The sequence below is a fragment of the Vulpes vulpes genome, chromosome 12 (assembly GCF_048418805.1).
Source record: "Vulpes vulpes isolate BD-2025 chromosome 12, VulVul3, whole genome shotgun sequence".
Taxonomy (NCBI): domain Eukaryota; kingdom Metazoa; phylum Chordata; class Mammalia; order Carnivora; family Canidae; genus Vulpes; species Vulpes vulpes.
In genome coordinates, this window is record NC_132791.1 from 143,478,326 (window position 1) to 143,498,702 (window position 20,377).

The window sequence follows — 20,377 nt, forward strand, 5'->3', positions numbered from 1 at the left end:
GAATTTATCCATTTCTTCTGCATCGTCCAATTTGTTGGCATATAATTATTTTTTTCTAGTCTTACAATCTTTTGTATTTCTGTGATATCAATCACAGTTGTACCAGCTCTTTCTTTTGTTTTATTTAAGACCTCTCTTTTTTTCTTGGTGTATCACTTTTTTTTTTGTATCACTTTTTTATACCATAAAAGGCTGTTCCCTTTTATTCCCCTTTATAGTCATTTTTTATATATAATTTACATACCATAAAATGGCCATTTAGAGTATACATTTTGGTGGTTTTTTAAATAATTCACTATGCTTGCACAACCAGTGCCTATCTAATTCCAAAAAGTTTTCATCATCCTCCCAAAATCCCTATGACAATTACCAAGAGCATCCAACTGTTTTATAAGTAATAGTTTGGGCCAAAACATACTATAAGCCCTAGTTTTAGACTACTGGGTAGCAAACAAAATGGGAGGTACCACCAGAGAAAGTTCCTGAAATGCTGGAGTATGGCTCTCATTGCTCCTAAAAGAACCTATAGTTTATTTTGGTGGCAACAGAAAGTGATGCACCTTTTAATGTAAGTCTTATAAGAGGTTCAAGTTCTGGGAGCAGTCGGACAATATGGGTGAAATGTACAAAGAAATTTAATTCATTATCTACATTTTTTAATTAGTTTCATGAAGAGGCTCAATGATGGGGTGGAAATGTTTAACATTTATTCTTAAAATCAAACAGAATCTGGTAGACCTATTATCCAGGGACCAGACTTCAAATGAAAAGGACATGTCCCACTGTGTCATCCAAGCTTCTCACTTAATCCCACTTGTGATTACTCACCTTGTTGAATGAGGAAAAGTAACAGTAAAATGTCATGCTTGAGCATGAATTTACCATGGATTAAAAAAATCTCTTTGGGAAAAAAAAAACTAGTTATATCATGCTAAGTTCTGAGTCAGGAATTAGAGAAGGGGGTCAGCATAGCACAGTCTGGAGTCAGACTGCCCAAGCCTGACTCACCAGTTCTTGCTGCAAACCTTGAGCAGAGACTTAACCTCCCTGCACCTCAGTTCCCTCATCTGCAGAATGGGGATCATAACAGTACCTACTTCAAAGGGCTATTTATGAAGGTTAATGGATCATTACAGGTGAAGCTCTTGCCTGCATATACTACTAACTCGTGAGTTAGCTACTACTGAGCGCGTCAGAAAGCTCCAGCCAGAAAGGCTCTAATAACCTGAATGACACCTAAGTCTGACTCCCTAGGTATGATAAAGAAGTTGATCTCTTAAGCAATTACATTTCCCTCCTTTGACTGGGCCTAAAGAGGAATGAACTAAAGAGAAAGCTCCCACTTTGCCCAAGGCTGATGCTGCTCTGGGGGCGGGAGCAGAGGGAAGAGCTCTCTGAGAGTTCTAGGTCTTAAGCACCCACTGAGACCGTGAGGGCAAAACATCCATCCTCAGTTGATGTTCCAAGACCAGCCCCAGCACTCCCTCACCATAGGCACTAGGCAGAAGAATCATCAGCACTCGCCTGCCCCCGGCATCAACTAGTCATGGACATAAGGTCTGTCTACTAGGGATAGGAGGGCACATGGATGGAAGGAGAGGAGGTGGCTCGGGCTATTTTCATCTCTTCACAAGATAACATGTCTGCCTTCCCCAATGACTTGTTCTGGGGGATGGCAGAGAAGGTGACAATATGGCTGGGAGATAAGCTTGCACCCCAGGCTTATCCCAACCCCACAGGCTCTAGGTCCACCAGCCATCACAATTCATCTAAAGTTCCTCACACATACTATGCCATTTTGTTGTCTTCATATATTCGTTCAGTGTCCCACTTCCTCCACTGACCGAACCTACACAGCCGAGCCTGGCCCCTGGGTGGGGGCCTGCTGCCAGAACAGCAGTGACAGTATGCCCTTCCCTGCAGTGCGTGTCACAATGCACCCTCCTCGTGGGAGCCAGGAATTCCATCTCCTGGAATCTATCCTACAGATGTAATCATACAAAGATTTATATACAAGATGACTTCAGCTATTCGCAATCATATTTTTAAAGAATATTTGGTGACATAAAAAATGCTAGAACTACATTAAGGAGAAAAGGGATACTAAACCACATGAGATTCAAGTTTTGTTAAAAATACACCTATTAGGGCAGCCCTGGTGGTGCAGCAGTTTGGCGCCCCCTGCAGCCCGGGGTGTGATCCTGGAGACCCAGGATCAAGTCCCACGTCGGGCTTCCTGTGTGGAGCCTGCTTCTCCCTCTGCCTGTGTCTCTTCCTCTCTCTCTCTCTCTGTCTCTCTGAATAAATAAATAAATCTTAAAAAATTATTAAAAATACACCTATTATATTTAATATGCATTAAAGAAAAACTAAAAACCACAAAATGTTAACAGCATTTCTATCACTAGGTGGCAGGTTTGTAGCCGGGATTTTGTTGCTGTTTGGTTTGGTCAGGGTATCCACTATCCACTATCTCTGCACCCCTTCATCTGATATCGGCACTTCGATTTTTCTGTGCCAAGACCTCTGTTCTTAATGGGATGTCAGCCAGGATGCTCACCCTCCCCTGACCAAGGGCCAAGGATGTGACCTGAGCTCCGCTGGTAAGCCTCCCTCGTGGGAATGTGAATCCTTGGCAAAGACACCCATGGATAGAGAATGAATGGGGCTGTGGTCTCCTATGAGCACAGATGTTTGGGGAGACTGCCTGCCGGCTCTGGCTCTCACCCGGCTTCTCAAAGGGCTGCTCCTTCAGATTCTCCCGTGATTCTCTGAGCCAACCAACAGCCTCCTAATTTTTGTTCAAGTTAGCCAGACACCGTTGATGCTGCTGTAACTGACAAGTCCCAAGTAATATCTTCTTCCCACGTGTTCACTGGACTCTAAACCCTTAACAGTGAGCATGCACTGCTTGTGGAAACAGCTCAGGGCAGGGCTCTGGACCAAGCCCCACTGCCTATATGATCACTAGACCCAGAAGACAAGCTGCCCCGTGCGCCCCCTCCCCTGCCCTGCCTCCTTCTTCATCTATCAGACCAGAGGTGTACTCTGATTCACAGGGAGCTGCTGTACTGATAATAAAAGTATATATAAAAAAAAGTATAGTGTCTGGTGCATCAAAAGCATCAAATAAATGGCGAACATTATTATTACAGAGATATAGCTGATAAGTCTTTGTGGAACAAACGAATCTATTCAACAGACAACAAATACTGAGTGCTTACAGCATGCCGGGCACAGCCGCTGCCATCGTGGGGCGTGCAGGTTTTGCTGAGAAGTTCACGTGTGTCTACATATATATTTTTATTTTTTTATTTTTTTATTTTTTATTTTTGTCAGAGAGAGAGAGAGAGAGGCAGAAACACAGGCAGAGGAAGAAGCAGGCTCCATGCACCGGAAGCCCGACGTGGGATTCGATCCCGGGTCTCCAGGATCGCGCCCTGGGCCAAAGGCAGGCGCCAAACTGCTGCACCACCCAGGGATCCCCTACGTATATATTTTTAAATTCTATTTTAAGTGCAGTGGGAAACTGTTAGGTTTTTAGTCAGGGGCCAACACGACACAAGACCTTCTCTGGATCTGTGTGGCACTGAAATGATCAGGCCATGTAGAAGGCTCTTGTAGCAATTCTGGGAAGAAATGCTGGGGATATGATGGAGGGAGAAACAGGCAGATGTCAGATACCCTGAATGGGACACACAACTTGCTGATGTGCCAGGTGTAAGGGTGACAGGTGTCACCAGGACGGCTCGCTGGCTTTCAGCCTCAGAGGCTGGTGGACAGTGCCAGTTTACGGAAAGAGGTGAGACAGACATGGGATGAGGGGATGTCAGTACCCAGGGACAGACACATCGGTTTGAGTTGTCTGGAGCTCAGAGGGCAGTCCCGGGCTGAACCTCTACAGGTGGGATGGCAGGCATCAGATGGGACCTGAATTTGCAGGAATGCATGGACAACAGCCATCTTATCACTCTCACTCCGATAAGCACTAGACAGTCACCCTGACTGCCCACTACAACCATAGCTGAAACAGCTGCTCTGGTTCAATAGTCCCTCACACTCAGGGGTGCACCTGGTGGACTTGTTAAAACACATTGGGCTGCTCCCTGGGTTTCTGACTCAGCAGGTCCCACGAAGGCTGGAAAACATCCACTTCTATCAAGTGTCTGGGGGTGTGGATCCCACTGGTCTGGGAACCCGACTTCAGATTGCTGTTCGCCTGATCACAGCAGACCAAGCCTTCAGTCCTAACTGGTGGTAAGTCAGTAACTCCTCTGAGTTCAGCTGGGACAACCAGGGAATGGGGTGCAGGGGCATAATATGAATGGTGGCTGCCAAGTGCCTCATACAACACCATCATTAACTTAAACAGTCAGGGTGAGTTACTGTTCCATTTAATGCACACCGAAAGCACTTAATGTTGGTGAACTGTGTACGTTTTGTTTCTCATATGGAGTTGGAGAGGGAGAGATCATGTGAAGACACTTGAGAGAACTCACACCTGAAGTTCTGTGCTGAGTGAGTCCCCCCACCCCTGAGCAGGGGGTTCTGGGTCCCCAATCCCACCTTCCTGGACTTGGGAGGCTGCTCCCACCTCCCCTGAACCCACCTCTGGTGCGAATGCCCACATCCTGGGCAGCACATCTTCCCTATGGGTTTGGCAACCACAGGTTCCCAAATCCCAGAAAAGCCTCTGTTTTATGTAATTCTATTTCTTATCAATAAAGATGGGCAGCCGGGGTGGCTCAGCGGTTTAGCGCCACCTTCGGCCCAGGTTGTGATCCTGGAGACCTGGGATTGAGTCCCACATCCGGCACCCTGCATGGAGCCTGCTTCTCCCTCTTCCTGTGTCTCTACCTCTCTCTCTCTCTCATGAATAAATAAAATCTTTAAAAAAAAAAAAAAAACATGATGACACAAGTATGCAGCAAAACACAATGTAATTGTTTTGCCTAAGACTTTGGTATAAATAAATTCATGCACCCTAACATTTGGGCTTGGGTTGCCTCCAGAGCCTCCTCCTACACATTTTCTCTCCTTGCCTCACACTTCAGAAACGATGCTTCACTACCATTGGGGTGGTCACCCTTCCAGAGAATTTCACCAGACGCTGTGCAGAGAACATGCTGGGATGTCAGACTGGTACTAGAGAAGGTCTTTGGGAGAGGAGAGCCAGGCAGGAGGAAGAAGAGGCTGAAACAAGGCCACCCCAGCTGCCAAAGCCTGCTGGTGAGAGTCCACATGCATATCCCCCCCCCCCCCCCCGTGTGCTGAGCGCCATCACCCCTTACCCGCGACATGAGGAATAAAGGTGAGAAGGGGCTAAACACCAGGCTTGCTGCAAGCCGGCTGCATATCTTACCTTCTCATAGGGACAGTACTTGTACATCTTGATGGGGCTCGTGCAGATGAAGACATGGGTGCTGTGAGAAAGAGGAAGGAGAGTCAGCCTGAGCCCTCCACATGGCCTTTGTCACCCCTGCCCCACCCCGCCTCTCAGCTCAGCGGGCATCAGGCCTTCACCAGTCTGCACCCACTGTCCCGCACTGCTCTCCAAACCAGAGACACCCACCCTGTCCACGGCCCTGAGCAGCCATGTGTGACCTCTCCTCTGGCCCAACAACCAGCTCAGGGATGACCATCCCACAGATGGCAACTCTGCATGGCCAGAGCCCAAGGCTTAGCTGGGCAAATCACTCGTCCTCTCTGGAATGTGGACACAGAAATACTGAGAAAAAGAAGTACTGGCAATGAGAGAGGCATTCAAAGGGTGCAGAGCAAGTTACTTGAGGGAGAATCAGGGCCTCATGCAATGCAAAGTAAAGAACCCCAGAGGGAGAAGTCTTCTGTAAAGTGAGCCTGCCAAGCCCTCTGGCGGAGGGGGGAGAGGGGAGCCCCGTTCTCTCAGCCAGGCTGAGCTCCCTGACCATGGGAGGGAGGCCCTTCAGAACGGCCAAGGACCACTCCCTCCCAGAGTCTGGGGCCCCAGACCCTCACCAACAGAGCCATCTGGTCCCAAACATCCACAGAGGGCCGCCCTCTGAGCCTCATCAACCCAAGTCTGTGGAGGATCAGATCTCCCTGGCTCCTTGGCTCTTTGGTAAACTAGTCCCGAGAGTCCTACCTACCTACCTGCCAGGTCCCTGGGCAGAAAGCACATGCCTTCTAGTGACCCCGGGTCTCAGCCCTCTGGGCGCGGCCTCTGCCAGCCTCACCAGCCTCACAACCTCCCACCCATATGCAGGGTCGGTCCCCAAGGTCCTCAGCCTCTCCTCCGTGTCCTCTGGCCTCCTGCCTGCACCAGAGGGCCTCACAGGGGAACTCCACCTCCCCTGTGTGCCTGGGAGTAAGAAAGCTGTTTTTAACTCACACCCCACCTGCTACAGAGACAAAAGGTGAGGAGGGCCTTCCTCACCCTCCACTGTCACTTCCAGACCTTTCCTCCGTTACAGGGGGCAGTTAGTTAGACCCTAGCAGGATGCCTTGAGGCTGGCAGAGAGGAAGTCATGGTCAACTAGGAGGAAAGAAGGGCCGTCCGGGCAGCACTCTACAACAAAACCACCAGAAGCCGATCAATCCAGGCAGGCCCAAGATGGCTGACAGAGCACTGCTCCTTCATCGTGCCACATCGCCATACTGAAATCCCCCCCGAGGCTGCCATGACAGGAGACCCCCAACCACATGAGGAAGAGAAAGCACGTAACCCGTATTCCTAGGGGAGACCACACTGCTTCCAAGAAATCCCCTCCTCAAGTAGTGAATATTCCACCCCTTGTTAACAACTGTCAACAAAGGACAGAACCCACAGCCCACCTGGCACAGATCTCCCTCAAGCTCGCCTGCTCTCACATCTCCCGAGTCCACTTTCACCTCAACAAATCTTCCTGCCTGTGTACTGCTCATGCGCTGTGTTGTGTCTGTCCTTGAATTCCTTCTCAAGGAGACCAAGAGATCATTTGGATGGGCTAGGTGGAAGCCTCAGGGCCCAAGGTCTCCCCAGTCCACCCAGCGACTCCTTCAAAATCTGTGACTCAGTGAAGCTGGGGCTGACAGCCACCAGTCTACTGTCCTGCTCTGCTGCTGTCACCTTCTGCCTGCCCAGGTGCTGTCCCTCATGCCCTCCCCAGCCCAAGGGCTCACCACCAGGCCTCCATCCCTCCCCATCATCAACTTCAGTGACCACAACACATACACACACACACACACAGACACACACACATACGGACCCAGACCCACCGTCCCAGTTATAACCAGCTCACCTCCATCCCACCTCCACCACCCTTGGAGTGTGTCATTCCTTTGCTCAGTCCTTCAGCCTCAGCAAGACAGCCACCCCCTCACACTCCACACACTTTTCTCACCCCTGGCCACCTTCCTCCCTGAGGCCCCTCTGGCCCTGCTGCCATTTCCCTGCCAGTCTTTCTCTCCCTCTACCTGGGCCCAGAAAAAACCTGAATCTCCAGCTTCTTCTACCAGCACCCAAGCAACCAGATAATGCTGGAGGAAAAAAAACACAACTCAAATAATTGGTTTGGCCATTTTCATCTTAAATTCAGAACCACAACCCCAAGGCACTGGTGCGGTTGCCAGGCAGCCTTTCCCCAGGGCCCTGGGTATGCTCATGTTACTGCTCTCCGAGACAGCGGTCACACACTACCTCATGTCCTCAGACTTCTCAGCTCTGAGATTCGGTCTTCTCATCATGGAATCTAGAAGGGTGCCTGTGTCCAAACTGCCTTCTCTGTTTCAAATGCATGGGAGGAACAGGCATCCTGCCCTCCTCTCCAGGCAAGCCCTGCACTTTTCCTCGGATTCCATCTCCTAATCTTCACAAGGAGGTATCACCCTGCCACATTCCCTCTTCCTGGACTCCTCTTCCATACCCTCATTCAAACATGTTCTGCTCCATCTCATCTTAAAACATACACACACACACACACACACACACACACACACACACACACACACGGCCTTGACCTCACACCCACTCCCACGACCTCCCATCTCTCTGCTCCCACTACATCTAACAAGTGGCCTGCACCCACATCCTCACCTCCTGTGCATGCTGCAATCTACTCCAACCTGGAGTCCATCCACTCCACTCCCCAAAAAGTGCCTGTCATCAACCAGGACCCTCATGTCACCGTGTCCAATGTACCGCCCACTCTCCTCCTCTTGCTCACCAGCACCCGAATGGCCATGTCCTCCTCTGTGACAGTGCCTGTCCTGGCATGCCTGCCAGTCATTGGCCACCCAGCACAAGCGCCCAGCCTCTCTTGTGATCCAGACCCTCAGAGGCTCTTCACCTGCACTCCCTGCTCGACTGTCATGCAGGGTTTGATGCACCACCTTCATGCAGTTGCCTCCAACTTTGCCTCCACCATCCAGCTCTCTCCCCCGAGTGCCCAGCTTACATCCTTCATGGCCTGAATATCTCCATGTGGACATCTCATCAGCATCTCAAACTCCGTTTTTTCACAACAGCACATGTGGTTCTCTCCACTCCCTGAACCTGTTCCTTCCCCCGTTGATGGCACTACTATATAGCTCTAGTCACTCAAGCCAAAAACCTGAAAGGTACCCATTTCCCTACCCTTCCTCTAAACCCCAATATCCATCCCCAGGCCTATGGGTTCTTCCTCCAACGTGTGCCTCATTCCATCAACTTCCCTCCTCAGTCATCACCCCAGTCTCAAGCACTGCCATTTTTTTTTAAGATTATATTTATTTACTCATGAAAGACACAGAGAAAGACAGGCAGAGACACAGGCAGAGGGAGACGCAGGCTCCATCCAGGGAGCCTGATGCAGGACTCAATCCCAGACCTCCAGGATCACACCCTGGGCCAAAGGCGGCGCTAAACCACTGGACCACCGGGGCTGCCCTCACTTCCACTTTTTAACTGTGTCACCACAACCACCTCTGATGGTTCCTCAACTTCCAATTCTGCCACTGCCAAGCCTTTCTGCATCCAGCATCCAGACTATTTTTTTAATATTTTATTTTTATTTATTTCCTTGAGAGTGAGAGAGAGAAAGACCGAGTAAACAGGGAAAGGGGCAGAGGGAGAGGGAGGAGGAGAGAGAATCTGAAATAGACTTAGCACTGAGCACGGTCTGACACAGGGCTTGATCTCATGACCCTGAGATCATGACCCGAGCAGAACCAGGAGTCAGACACTTAACTGACTGAGCCACCTGGTGCCCCTAGACTGATTATTTTTCAACAGCTTCACTGAGGTATAATTGATATGTAATAAACTACACAAGTACAATGTGATAAATTATATGTGAAACACAGATCATCACAATTAATAACTACCCCCAAAAAAGTTTCCTGGTACCCTATCATCTCTCTACATGCCTCTTCTTGTCCCTACCCCACCCCTGGGCCCTAGGCAACCACTGATCTGCTTTCTGTCATCACAGATTAGAATGTATTTTCCAGAATTTTATGTAAATGGAAACAGAGTATGTACTCTTTTTTGTCTGGCTTCTTTCATCCAGTAAAGTTATTTCTGGTACTCACTCATGTTATTTTTTTTTGTTTTTGAGCAGGCTGATTTTTTAAAAAAACAGCTTCACTGAGATAGAATCCTTAAACCATTAACAGCCGCCCATTTTCAGCTTATAATCCACTGAATGTTACTATATTTACAGAGGTTGACAACAAACCCAGAACATTTTCATGCCCCCGAAAGGAAATTTGTGTCCATGAGCAATTACTCTATATTCTGCCTGTGGCCTTAGGAAGCCACCTTCCTATCTGTGGATTTGCCTGTTCTGGATATCTCACATAAATGGAATCCTGTAACACACGGTCTATTGTTACTGGCCTCCTTCACTTAGCAAAGCATTTCCCAGGGTCACCCACATTGTAGAATGTATCCATGCTTCATGCCTTTTAATTGCTGAGTAATATTCCATTGGATGTTGATGGATGGACCTCATTTGTTTGCCCATGTTAGCAGCTGATGGACATGGGGGTTGTCTCCACCTTTTGGCTATCATGAACCATTCTGCTGGGAACATTCATGCACAAGTTTTTGTGTGGACATCTATTTTCATCTCTCTCAAGTATACCCAGGAATGCAATTGCTGGGTCATACAGTAACTCCACATTTACCATTTTGAGGAAATGTCTTCCCAAGTGTTTTCCACAGCAGCTGCACCACCTTCCAATCCCACCAGCAGTAACAAGGGTTCCAAATGCTCCACATCCTCAGTAACACAATTTGTCCTTTTTTCTTTTTCTTTATGATAGTCATTCTAGTGAATGTGAAGGGGTACCTCATTGTGGTTTTGATTTGCATTTCACCACAGACTAATGATATTGGAGCAAATTTTCATGCATTCATTGCCCATTTGCATATCTTTTTTGGAGAAATGCCTGCCCAAACTTGTCACCCCAGGCCCATGTTTTTAAAACCTAGGTTAAATCATATCATTCTCTGTTCAATCTGATCCTCCACCAGAGTATCATCTTTCCCTTCCCCGTCACACTCTCTGAATTCTAGCCATACTGGTCTCCTTCAAAATGTTACTCAACTAAGCGAAATCCTTGCCCACCTCAGGGCCTTTGCACCCTGGCTTCTTACTAACTAGTTTGTTTTTCACATGCAGCTCTGAAGTCAAATGTCCTCAGAGAAACCTTTCCTCAGAGAAAGGTTTCCACCCCACCTGAAGGAGCCCTTTCCCCATTTAGTCTCAAACACATAGCCTGTTATTTCCTTCACCAAACTCACTGCAAGCTAACATATTTTTCTTTTTACTGATCCTCCTCTCCACCATAATAAAAACTCTTGGAGACTGGAGACCTTGGGTTAGGTGTCTTATTTACAAAACTATCCCCAGTGCTAGCACAGTGCCAGGTATCTATGAAGTGACACATAACATATCTGTTTAGTGAAGGAATGGATACACTACCTCCTATGTCAGGCCCCTCAACTACAGGCATGCTACCAACACTGACTCCATCTTTGGCCCTCCATCTTGTTCATGTCCACGCAATGATTCCCTTTGGGAGTACACTTCCTAGGCCCCTAGGAGATTAACACATGCCCTGACTAGAGTGGGAGGAGGCCTGTCCTGAGCTTCCCTAAAGTTGTTTAGAAAACTAGTAGAGATAACAGTTTCCTCCCCTCTTCTGGCACTCAGATGGCACCATGAGGTCTGTAAAGTGTTAGACCCTTTGACCTTACCATAGTGCCCTCTGTACGTCCCCTTGCCTAAAAAAATCCATGGCTTGGGATTGGGACTTTGCAAAGAATAGCTGTGCAGCTCTGCATCATCATCTGCCTGACACCTGAATAAAACTTAGTACAGTACAGGGTCCTTGGTCTCAAAGTACCTTCTCAGTTTGGAGGATGCTGTACTGTTCCCCCTTCACCTTCTAACAGTAGGTATTGAAAGTCATGTGTAAACACAGGTGCAAGCACATGTAAACTCATCCTTCTAAATGAGTGGTGTTAAGTCATCCCCCTGATGTCCAATACTTGTTTTGGCAAACAGCACTTCCTCTTAATACACGTTTCGGAGTTACACATAATATAACAACTATGGGGGAAAGATCTGTATGAAAGAAAACTCAAGCAAAGACACCAAAATGTAAGAAAGTGGTGGTTTCAATGATGAGATTATAAATGACCTATATTTTAATTTTCCAAAATTAACCAAGAGCTCTATTTTTTTTTTTTAAGCAAGCATTTTTCTGCTTTCTCTTAGGGACAGATTTCTGAAGCTAAGTACAGTCCCATCAGAAAATACTCACTGCTTTAGACATCATGAGTTCCTTTTATTCAACATACATTAAAATCCATCATATTCTAAGCACTAGGGAGATTTTGATAGGACTCATATATTTGCTGGCATTGACTCCAAGCAGTTTTGGCTATTTTTACATGTCAAATGCCCCTTTCAAGGATTAAGTCATGTCGACTGAGGGTATTGTAAATGAAATATACTGAGCTAGTTGCTATGGGGGGAACATCTGCAAAAAGGATACTATCTAAGTATCCATCATTAAGTATCTATCAAATTTAAATACAGAGAACAGACCGGGGCTTGCCAGAGGAGAGTCAGATGGGGGAGGAAATGGGTGAAATGGACAAAGGGGATAAAGAATACAATTATGGGGGGCGGGGGGGAATCCAACTCTCTTGGTTTCCCATCAGCTCATGATCAGGGTCATGACCTCAGGGATGTCAGGTGGAGCCCTGCATCAGGCTCTGCACTCTGCAGGGAGTCAGCTTGGGGTCTCTTTCCCTCTGCCCCTTCCCCTACTCATGCCTAAGCACTCTCTTGCTCTCTCAAATAAATAGATAAATCTTCAAAAAACAAAAGAATACATTTATCATAATGAGCCTAAATAATGTATAAAAGTGTTGAATAATTTTTTAAAATGTTGAATAATTATGTGGTTCACTTGAAATTAACATAACACTTACGTAATTATACCTTAATAAAAATTGTTTTAAAATGCATATGGCTTGGATTCAGCTAGCCCACTACTGTGCAGAAATATTTGCACATGTACATCCACACTCACTAGCTGGGATATACAAGAAGAAATAAGAGCCAGTGTGTCTGTGTGGAAATCATTACACACATGATGGTATACAGTATACAATAAAATACCATGCAGTAGTTAAAGTAATACAGTTTGAAAAAAATAATAAAAGACAGTTTGATGGTGTTGTTATGGAAAGATGGCTAACATATATTATATTGCTAAGTAAAAAAGAGCAGAATATAGAGGACCACAACCCTATTTTTTTTAAGATTTTATTTATTTATTCATGATAGACATAGAGAGAGAAAGAAAGAGGCAGAGACACAGGCAGAGGGAGAAGCAGGCTCCATGCAGGGAGCCCAAAATGGTACTCGATCCCGGGTCTCCAGGATCAGGCCCTGGGCCGAACGCGGTGCTAAACCACTGAGCCACCTGGGCTGCCCCACAATCCTATTTTATAAATAACAATTATCATGTGAATGTTTATTCAGCAGATGCCTGAGTATGTTCTGTGTGCCAGGCAGCATTGTAGGAACCCAGACAATCCCTGCCTGACCTCAGGGAGCTGACACTTCAAAGAGAAAGGGACAAACACAGACACATGACTTCAGCTGAGACTATGTAGCCAGAGGAATGTGGCCAAATGACTAGGTGGGGACAGTGGCCTCTTTAGCTACAGCAGTATGGCCTCTCTGAGGAGGTGACATGTAAGGTGCTCAGAGTTGAAGGACTCAAAACAGTGTGGCCACGCCAGGTACCAGCAGAGAAACATTTCCAAAGTGTATATTAGAAACAAAGGCTAGGGGATCCCTGGGTGGCTCAGCGGTTTAGCGCCTGCCTTTGGGCCAGGGCGCGATCCTGGAGTCCAGGGATCGAGTCCCAGGTCGGGCTCCCGGCATGGAGCCTGATTCTCCCTCCTCCTGTGTCTCTGCCTCTCTCTCTCTCTCTCTCTCTCTCTCTCTCTCATATAAATAAATCTTTTAAAAAAAGAAAGGAAGGAAGAAAGAAAGAAAGAAAGAAAGAAAGAAGAAAGAAAGAAAGAAAAGAAACAAAGGCTATAAGATCAGAAACAAGCTTGGTGCACCCATAGGGTAGAAGACAAGTCAGTGTGCCTGGAAAAAAGATCAGAGGGTGGCATGGCTGGGTCACAGACCACCTCACAGGCCTGGCTGAATTGGGGTTTTGTTTTTGAGCAATAAAAAGCCGAAAGAGAGTTTCAGGAGGGGACCAACATTAGCAGAATTTGCTTTATGAACATTAGTCTGGGGCAGCCCCAGTGGCCCAGCAGTTTAGCGCTGCCTTCGGCCCGGGGTGTGATCCTGGAGACCCAGGATCAAGTCCCACATCGGGCTCCCTGCACGGAGCCTGCTTCTCCCTCTGCCTGTCTCTCTCTCTCTCTGTCATGAATAAATAAATAAAATCTTTTTTTTTTTTAAAAAAGGAATATAGTCTGGCTGCCAGGTAGAACATATAAACTTGCAAAGCTATATACAAATAAGTATGTAAATGTATTTGAAAAGGTCTGGAAGCCTGCATCCCAAGTTGTTAACTGGTACACAAAGAGTGGGATTGAGGGAGACGTACATGGGTACAAAGGGACAAAATGGGCAACTCACATTTCTTCATTTACGTGCATGCCATTAGAGTTTTTCATTAAGAATATACTTGTGTATTACTGGATAAGGGGTGGTCGCCCCTGAAGATATTCCAAGGAGGCTCTTCAGGATGTGATGTGATTCCCAGGGAGGCACAGTCTCCTGCTCAGGGCTACTGTAGCCAGGACACAGCATGCCAGGGAGGCTGCTTCAGGACAGAGGGCAGATGAGGTGTTTGCTCACTGTTCCCCTCCTACCTGAAACCCCTCTGCCTTCTCCACCTGGCACATAGATCCCTTTTCATTTTTCAGGATGACAGCTCAAGTGTCACTGCCTCCCTGGGGAGTATTAGCCCTGCCTGGATCCATTCAAACATCTACCGTGTCACTTTTAGAATGACATTGTAGTCATTTGTTTCCTAGTGAAGTCCTTGAAGGCAAGAGCTGTCTCTCATCTGCTTCTGTACCTGCAGCATGTGGTACAGGGCCTAGCATGTAGCAGGTGCCTCACAAATATTCTTTAAGTAACATTTTAAATCTTGGCCTTTGTCTGCTTCAGCACTAAACACAAAGCTATCCACTTAGTTACTGACTAGACCCCTCTCTCTGTCCACACTGGGGCATTGGCTGACCTTGGGAATCTACACCGTTAACAGCCAAAATGGAGGCAAAAGACCTACGGTATGGTCTAGACTTGCATTTTCACAAAAGCATTAACAGGGAAGCTGTGGGAAAAAGTGTTCCAGACTAGAATACATATGAAAAAAAGCTGCATTCTCTGCTACCCCAGTGAAGAGTAACCACGCATATTAGCAAAACAGAAGCCCTTCAAAGTCCTTCTTAATCCAATGTTCCTCACACTGTTTTGGTTAAAGAACGCTTTTCTGTTGCATACCTATTAAATCTTGCAGAATAATAACAATAGCAGCTAACATTTACTGAGTACCTACTATGTGCCATGCGCTATACTTTCTCATTATCCTTATTTTACAGTTGAAGATACTGAGACCCAGAAAGCTTAATAACTTGTCCAATGTCTGAGAGTTAGATTCTAGAAAAGCCCGGGTTTGAGCCTGGGCAGTCTCACTCCAGTTAGGACCCAATCTTAACCACTATGCGATCTAGCACTCCAGAATACAGTTGGCGGAATGTAGTCCAAGAAACACTGATCCAGACACAAATAGAGTTTTGAAAAGCTGCAGTGCAAAAACAAATATGCTTTGCCTCTCTAGGCTCTTCTTGCAGATGCAAGAAGTTATACAACAGTACTCCACTATAAATCAAGTTCAAATCATAAACCAGAATGAAATACACTACTCTGTACAACCTGACTCAAGTCTAAACATAAATTACCAAACAAGTCTGTCTACAATTCAACTCAAACTCTTAAGCATTTTTCATTCCTCTAATGTCTATTGATCATGTCAGAACTTTGAACGCTGATGATTTTTGGAGGCATTTATATGGCACAATAAAGACCAATTCACAGTGTATGTTTGATTGGTCTTTCAGGTTGGTAGATTCTAGCAAAACTGTGACCAATAAAAGCATTTACAACCCTGGAAACAAATACTAACATTGATGGTCTGTTGATGTTTGCCAAGGAAGCCAAGACAATTCAATGATGGGGGGACTCTTTTCAACAAATGGTTCCGAGAAGTCTATGTCCATATGCAAAAGAATGAGGTGGGATGCCTTCCCCTCATACTATATTCAAAAATCAGCTCAAAATGGATCAAAGCCCTAAATTTAAGAGTTAAAACTATAAAACTCATAGAAGACACAGGAGCAAGTCTTTGTGACCTCAGATTAGGCAAATGATCCTTAGACATGACTCCAAAAACACAAATGACAAAAGAAAAACAGATAAATTGAACTACATCCACATTAAAACATTGGATTTCAAAGGACACCACCAAGAGACTAAAAGATCCAGAAGATGACAAAATCCAGAAGATGACAAAACACATTTGGAAATCATGTATCTGATAAGGGACTTATGATCTAAAATATATTAAGAACTCTTAAAAATTAGCAATAAAAAAATAACCCAATTGAAAAAAATTAGCAAAGGATTTAAATAAGTATTTCTCCAAAAAAGATGACAAATGGCTAAAAAGCACCCAAGAAGATGCTCAAATCATTAGCCATCAGAGAAATGCAAATCAAAACCATGATGAAAAAAAAAAAAAAAAAAAACATGATGAGACATCCCTTCATACCCACTAGGACGGCTAGAATACAAAAGACCACAAGTGTTGGCAAGGGTGTGAAGTTGGAACCCTCCTCATACCTTGCTAATGAGAATGTCAGATGGTACTGTTGCTTTGGAAAACAGCTTGGCAGTCCCCAAAATGTTAAACATGTATTTATTACCACATGACAGCGATTCTGCTCCTAGGTATATACAACCTACATATGAAAACATACAGCCACAAAAAAATTTGCTCATAAGCAGTATTAATCTTAATACCTAAAAAACTGAAACAACCCAAGTGTCTACAACTGATGAACAGATAAAGTAAATATGGCATATCCATACTGGGGAATATTACTCAACAATGAAAGGCAATGAGGTACTTATTTGTGCTAGGAGGGATTTGAGCCTGAAAACACAGTGTTGCATAAAAGAAGCCAATCACAAAAGACCACATAGTGTACTACATGAAATGTACATGAAATAAACAGGAAATGTCCAGCACAGGCAAATCTACAAAGCCCTAAAGTAGACAGTGCTTGCCTAAGGCTGCAGGGGAAGGAGAAGGAGGGGTAATGACTGCTAATGGGTATAGGGTTTCTGTTTGGAAGGATGAAAGTGTTCAGAAATTGACCATGGTAGGGAATGCACACTTCTGCAGACATACTAAAACCCACCAAATTGTACACTTTAAATGGGTGGACTATATGTGACTTCTATCTCAATATGGCTGTTGTTTTTTAAGCTCTCAGGGAAGCACATCATCTGTAACTGCTAATGGATTTTAGTGAACAGTTATGGAGCTTCAGCTCCCAGAAGCAACCACTTCACTCAAACAAACCAGAAATATCTCACATAGTAGTACTCTTGCTGCTTCCTGCACTTCTTGTTAGGTCTCCTGTTAGACCTCTTTGTACTCCTTCCTCTCTTCCTTTTCAGCACTTACCACAATCTGGGGTATCTTTGCTTGTGAGATTCTTTAACGTCTACTCTGTGGCTAGGCTGTGAGCTCCATGAGGGCAGGACCATGTTTGTTCATCTCTGTATTACTGGTGTCCAGCAGCACCTAATAGAGTCAGTTCTCAACTATCTGCTGAAGAAATATATGTCTAGGGCACTTGGGTGGCTCAGTGGTTGAGCATCTACCTTCAGCTCAGGTCGTGATCCCAGCCCTGGGATGGAGTCCCACATCGGGCTCCCCACAGGGAGCCTGCTTCTCCCTCTGCCTGTGTCTCTGCCTCTCTCTGTGTCTCTCATGAATAAATAAATAAAATCTTTAAAAAAAAAAAAAAGTGCATGTCTACCACCCAGTCAACCAGATCCAATTAGACTCAACATTTTCTCCTGTTACCAGATCAAAACACCATCAGTAGCTTACAAACTGAGTCTGTTTCACTCAGAGTGTTACAAGGTTGAATGCCAAAGAAATAAGCAGGGGGCTGTACAGGGGTGAGGAGGGAGAGGAGAGGGAGGCAGAGGGCAGGAAGAGAAGCAAAAGAGTAGCAGAGGTACTGGCAGGATGAAGGACAAATGCTCAGGTGGGAAGACAAACTTACTTTTCTAGGTTGGCCATCTGCTTCACAGCTTCTACAGCCCCTGGTAGAGGCTCCAGGTCAAGAAAGAAATTTTCTGATTCCCATATGCTAATGGCCTTCTCCTAAGAAGATGAGAGAGAAGTGGGTGACTTCCAGAATACTCAGCACCTTGCCTTACCACAGGGATGATGGCGCAGGTGGGAAGAGCTGTTGAAAAGAATGTGAGCTTCCCACCTTCCCCCCTCACATACCCAAGGACATATCCTGGGGAAGCCAGAGGATCACACAGAGCATGTGTGTGTTCCCCTCCTCTCCTGGAGATCTGACTTCTGCAAGGATCCAGCAGAGACCAGCTAAGGGGTGAGGGGCAATGGATTTTGAAGCCTGCTCTGCTTGAGGCCCAGCTAGAGCCATCAGGGCCAAAGGCAAGTCATCATGAATCATGCGCTTGCTTGATTCTAACAGCCAGAGGCATCGTAGAGGCTCTGAGGTTGGATCAGGTTTTGTCATGGCACTAGAGTATTTAAATTCAAGAGCTGGAGGAACTCAGAGATTTTTTTTTTTAGGATTTTATTTATTTATTCATGAGAGACACAGAGAGGAAGAAACACAGGCAGAGGGAGAAGCAGGTTCCATGCAGGGAGCCCAATGTGGTACTCGATCCCAGGACCTTGGGATCACACCCTGAGCCAAAAGCTCAACCACTGAGCCATCCCGGCATCCTAAACTCAGTGATTGAGTACTGCTGTGCCATGTGTGATAAGGGGGTCAGGAAGGGCAGATGGAAGGTCAATTGAGTAGAACTCCAGGTTCCTGACCCATATCAACTAGGACAGCTCTTTTACCTGTTTTATGCATTGGTGTGTCAATAAGTACTTGGTTTGAAAAGCATTCTCCTGCTTCTAAAGTTTGAAAGCCAAAAATCCAGACCCTCATTTTTCATATAAGAAGATCAAGGCTCTGAATGGGGAAGGGATTTACTTAATATCACACAGCAGAACAGTGGCTTTACTGAGAACTGAACACCATCTCCTACCTCCAAGGCTACATGTTTTTACCTTATGTCACTGGGCTAAAATCAAGTTTGCAGAATGCCACACTTTTCCAGGCCCAGAACAAAGGGAGGGAAGACAAACTCCGCCCTCCAAGGAACAAGAACCTAAATCCCATGTGCGCTGTTACAGAAGTGTCTCTGCCAGGTCAGAAGCTGCACACTCCAGAACCAGTGCCACTACCATGTCACACTCACAGGTGGAATACCCGGAGATCACACTGGCATTGTTCTTGTGAGCTGTGTGGGATGAAGCAAATGAGTACTGATTGCTAGTATCATCCCACGAGGGTAAGAATTACTATCCCCAGTTTGATAAGGAAACAGGCTTACAAAGAATTTTTTTTTCAAGGCGACTTATGGGTGATATTGCCAGAACTTGAATCACACAGAGGCAGTATGGACCGGTGGAAGCCACACTTAATGGAAGAGTAAGAAGTCCTGGCCTTGGCTGTGTGATCTTGGACTAAGCACCTTACCTCAGTAATAAGCATCCTAGCATCCCCTCCCTCCTTCACTAAGGTTGGCCCTGAAACTCTGGTCAAGGTACTTCCTCTCTCTGGGCTGAGTTCCTCAACTGTCCTAACGGTGTAGGATTCTAAATCGGTTAAAATGAGCTTTGCCTTCCACCTCTGCCATGATCACCTCTCAGAGTCCTGCAAAGATCAAAGGGGATACACATAGAGTGGTATTTTGTAAAGCAAAAATGCCTACATAATTAAGGTGGGTTGGTTCATCATTTGTTTTCTGACTGTAGGTGCTGGGCAAGATCAGCCAAGGGGAGACCCAGGGATGTCCTGCTGTGAGCTATGCTGGGGACACAAGGCAGGTGTTCATTTATTAAAATCCCATTTCCTGCAATGTTCCCAGAAGCAGAATTCAGCAGTCACTTCCAGAGCACTGCCTTCTTAGCGTCCCAGGAGCTCTGTTCCTTTGCCTCATCCTTAGAAAATGGTAAAATTACCTCCTTAGATCTAGAGTCTGCACATCAGTACAAAAGGACTTGCAAGAACCACTGTCCTTTTCAGAGTTGGGGTGGGCTTTATTTCCTTACCCCAAAACACTCCTGGGAGGAAATAAGGCACCCAGACTGCCAATACTGTGCACTGTGTATAAATGAACACCCACATCAATGTCTGTTACGGAGTCTGTTACTGAGGCTGCAAAAATAACTAGGGTATTCTCTCCCATTTGAAATTGGCAATCAGATATTAGAGCTGGGAGACATGAGCACACAGAACTCTGGGAAAGTCATCTTCTGGAGGGCATGGTATTAATGAAGAGAACTGATGCTTCATTTTCTTTTTAATACCTGCCTCTCAACAAATGGATTGTTGTCAAATTACCTTTTTTTAGTCAAAAGAAATGTCACTTGTTAGAGCAGGACAGAGAAGAGGGCTTTGGAGTCGGGAAAGCTAAATATGGTTGGAAGGCAGACAGACTTGAGTTTAAATCCTAGCTGAGCCCCTTACTAGCTATGGGACTTGGGA

General features: G+C 45.9%; 1 protein-coding gene across 2 annotated transcripts in view; it reads right to left on the bottom strand.

Annotated features, from left to right (window-relative positions):
- NT5M (5',3'-nucleotidase, mitochondrial) overlaps positions 1–20,377 on the bottom strand; it is a 41,867-nt gene that overhangs the window by 20,148 nt on the left and 1,342 nt on the right. For both annotated transcript variants that reach the window (XM_026005645.2, XM_026005646.2), the window contains exons 2-3: positions 17,858–17,958; positions 5,363–5,423 (exon numbers count right to left, since the gene is read on the bottom strand). In XM_026005645.2, coding sequence (XP_025861430.2) covers positions 5,363–5,423; positions 17,858–17,958 — 162 coding nt within the window. The remainder of the gene's footprint in view (positions 1–5,362; positions 5,424–17,857; positions 17,959–20,377) is intronic.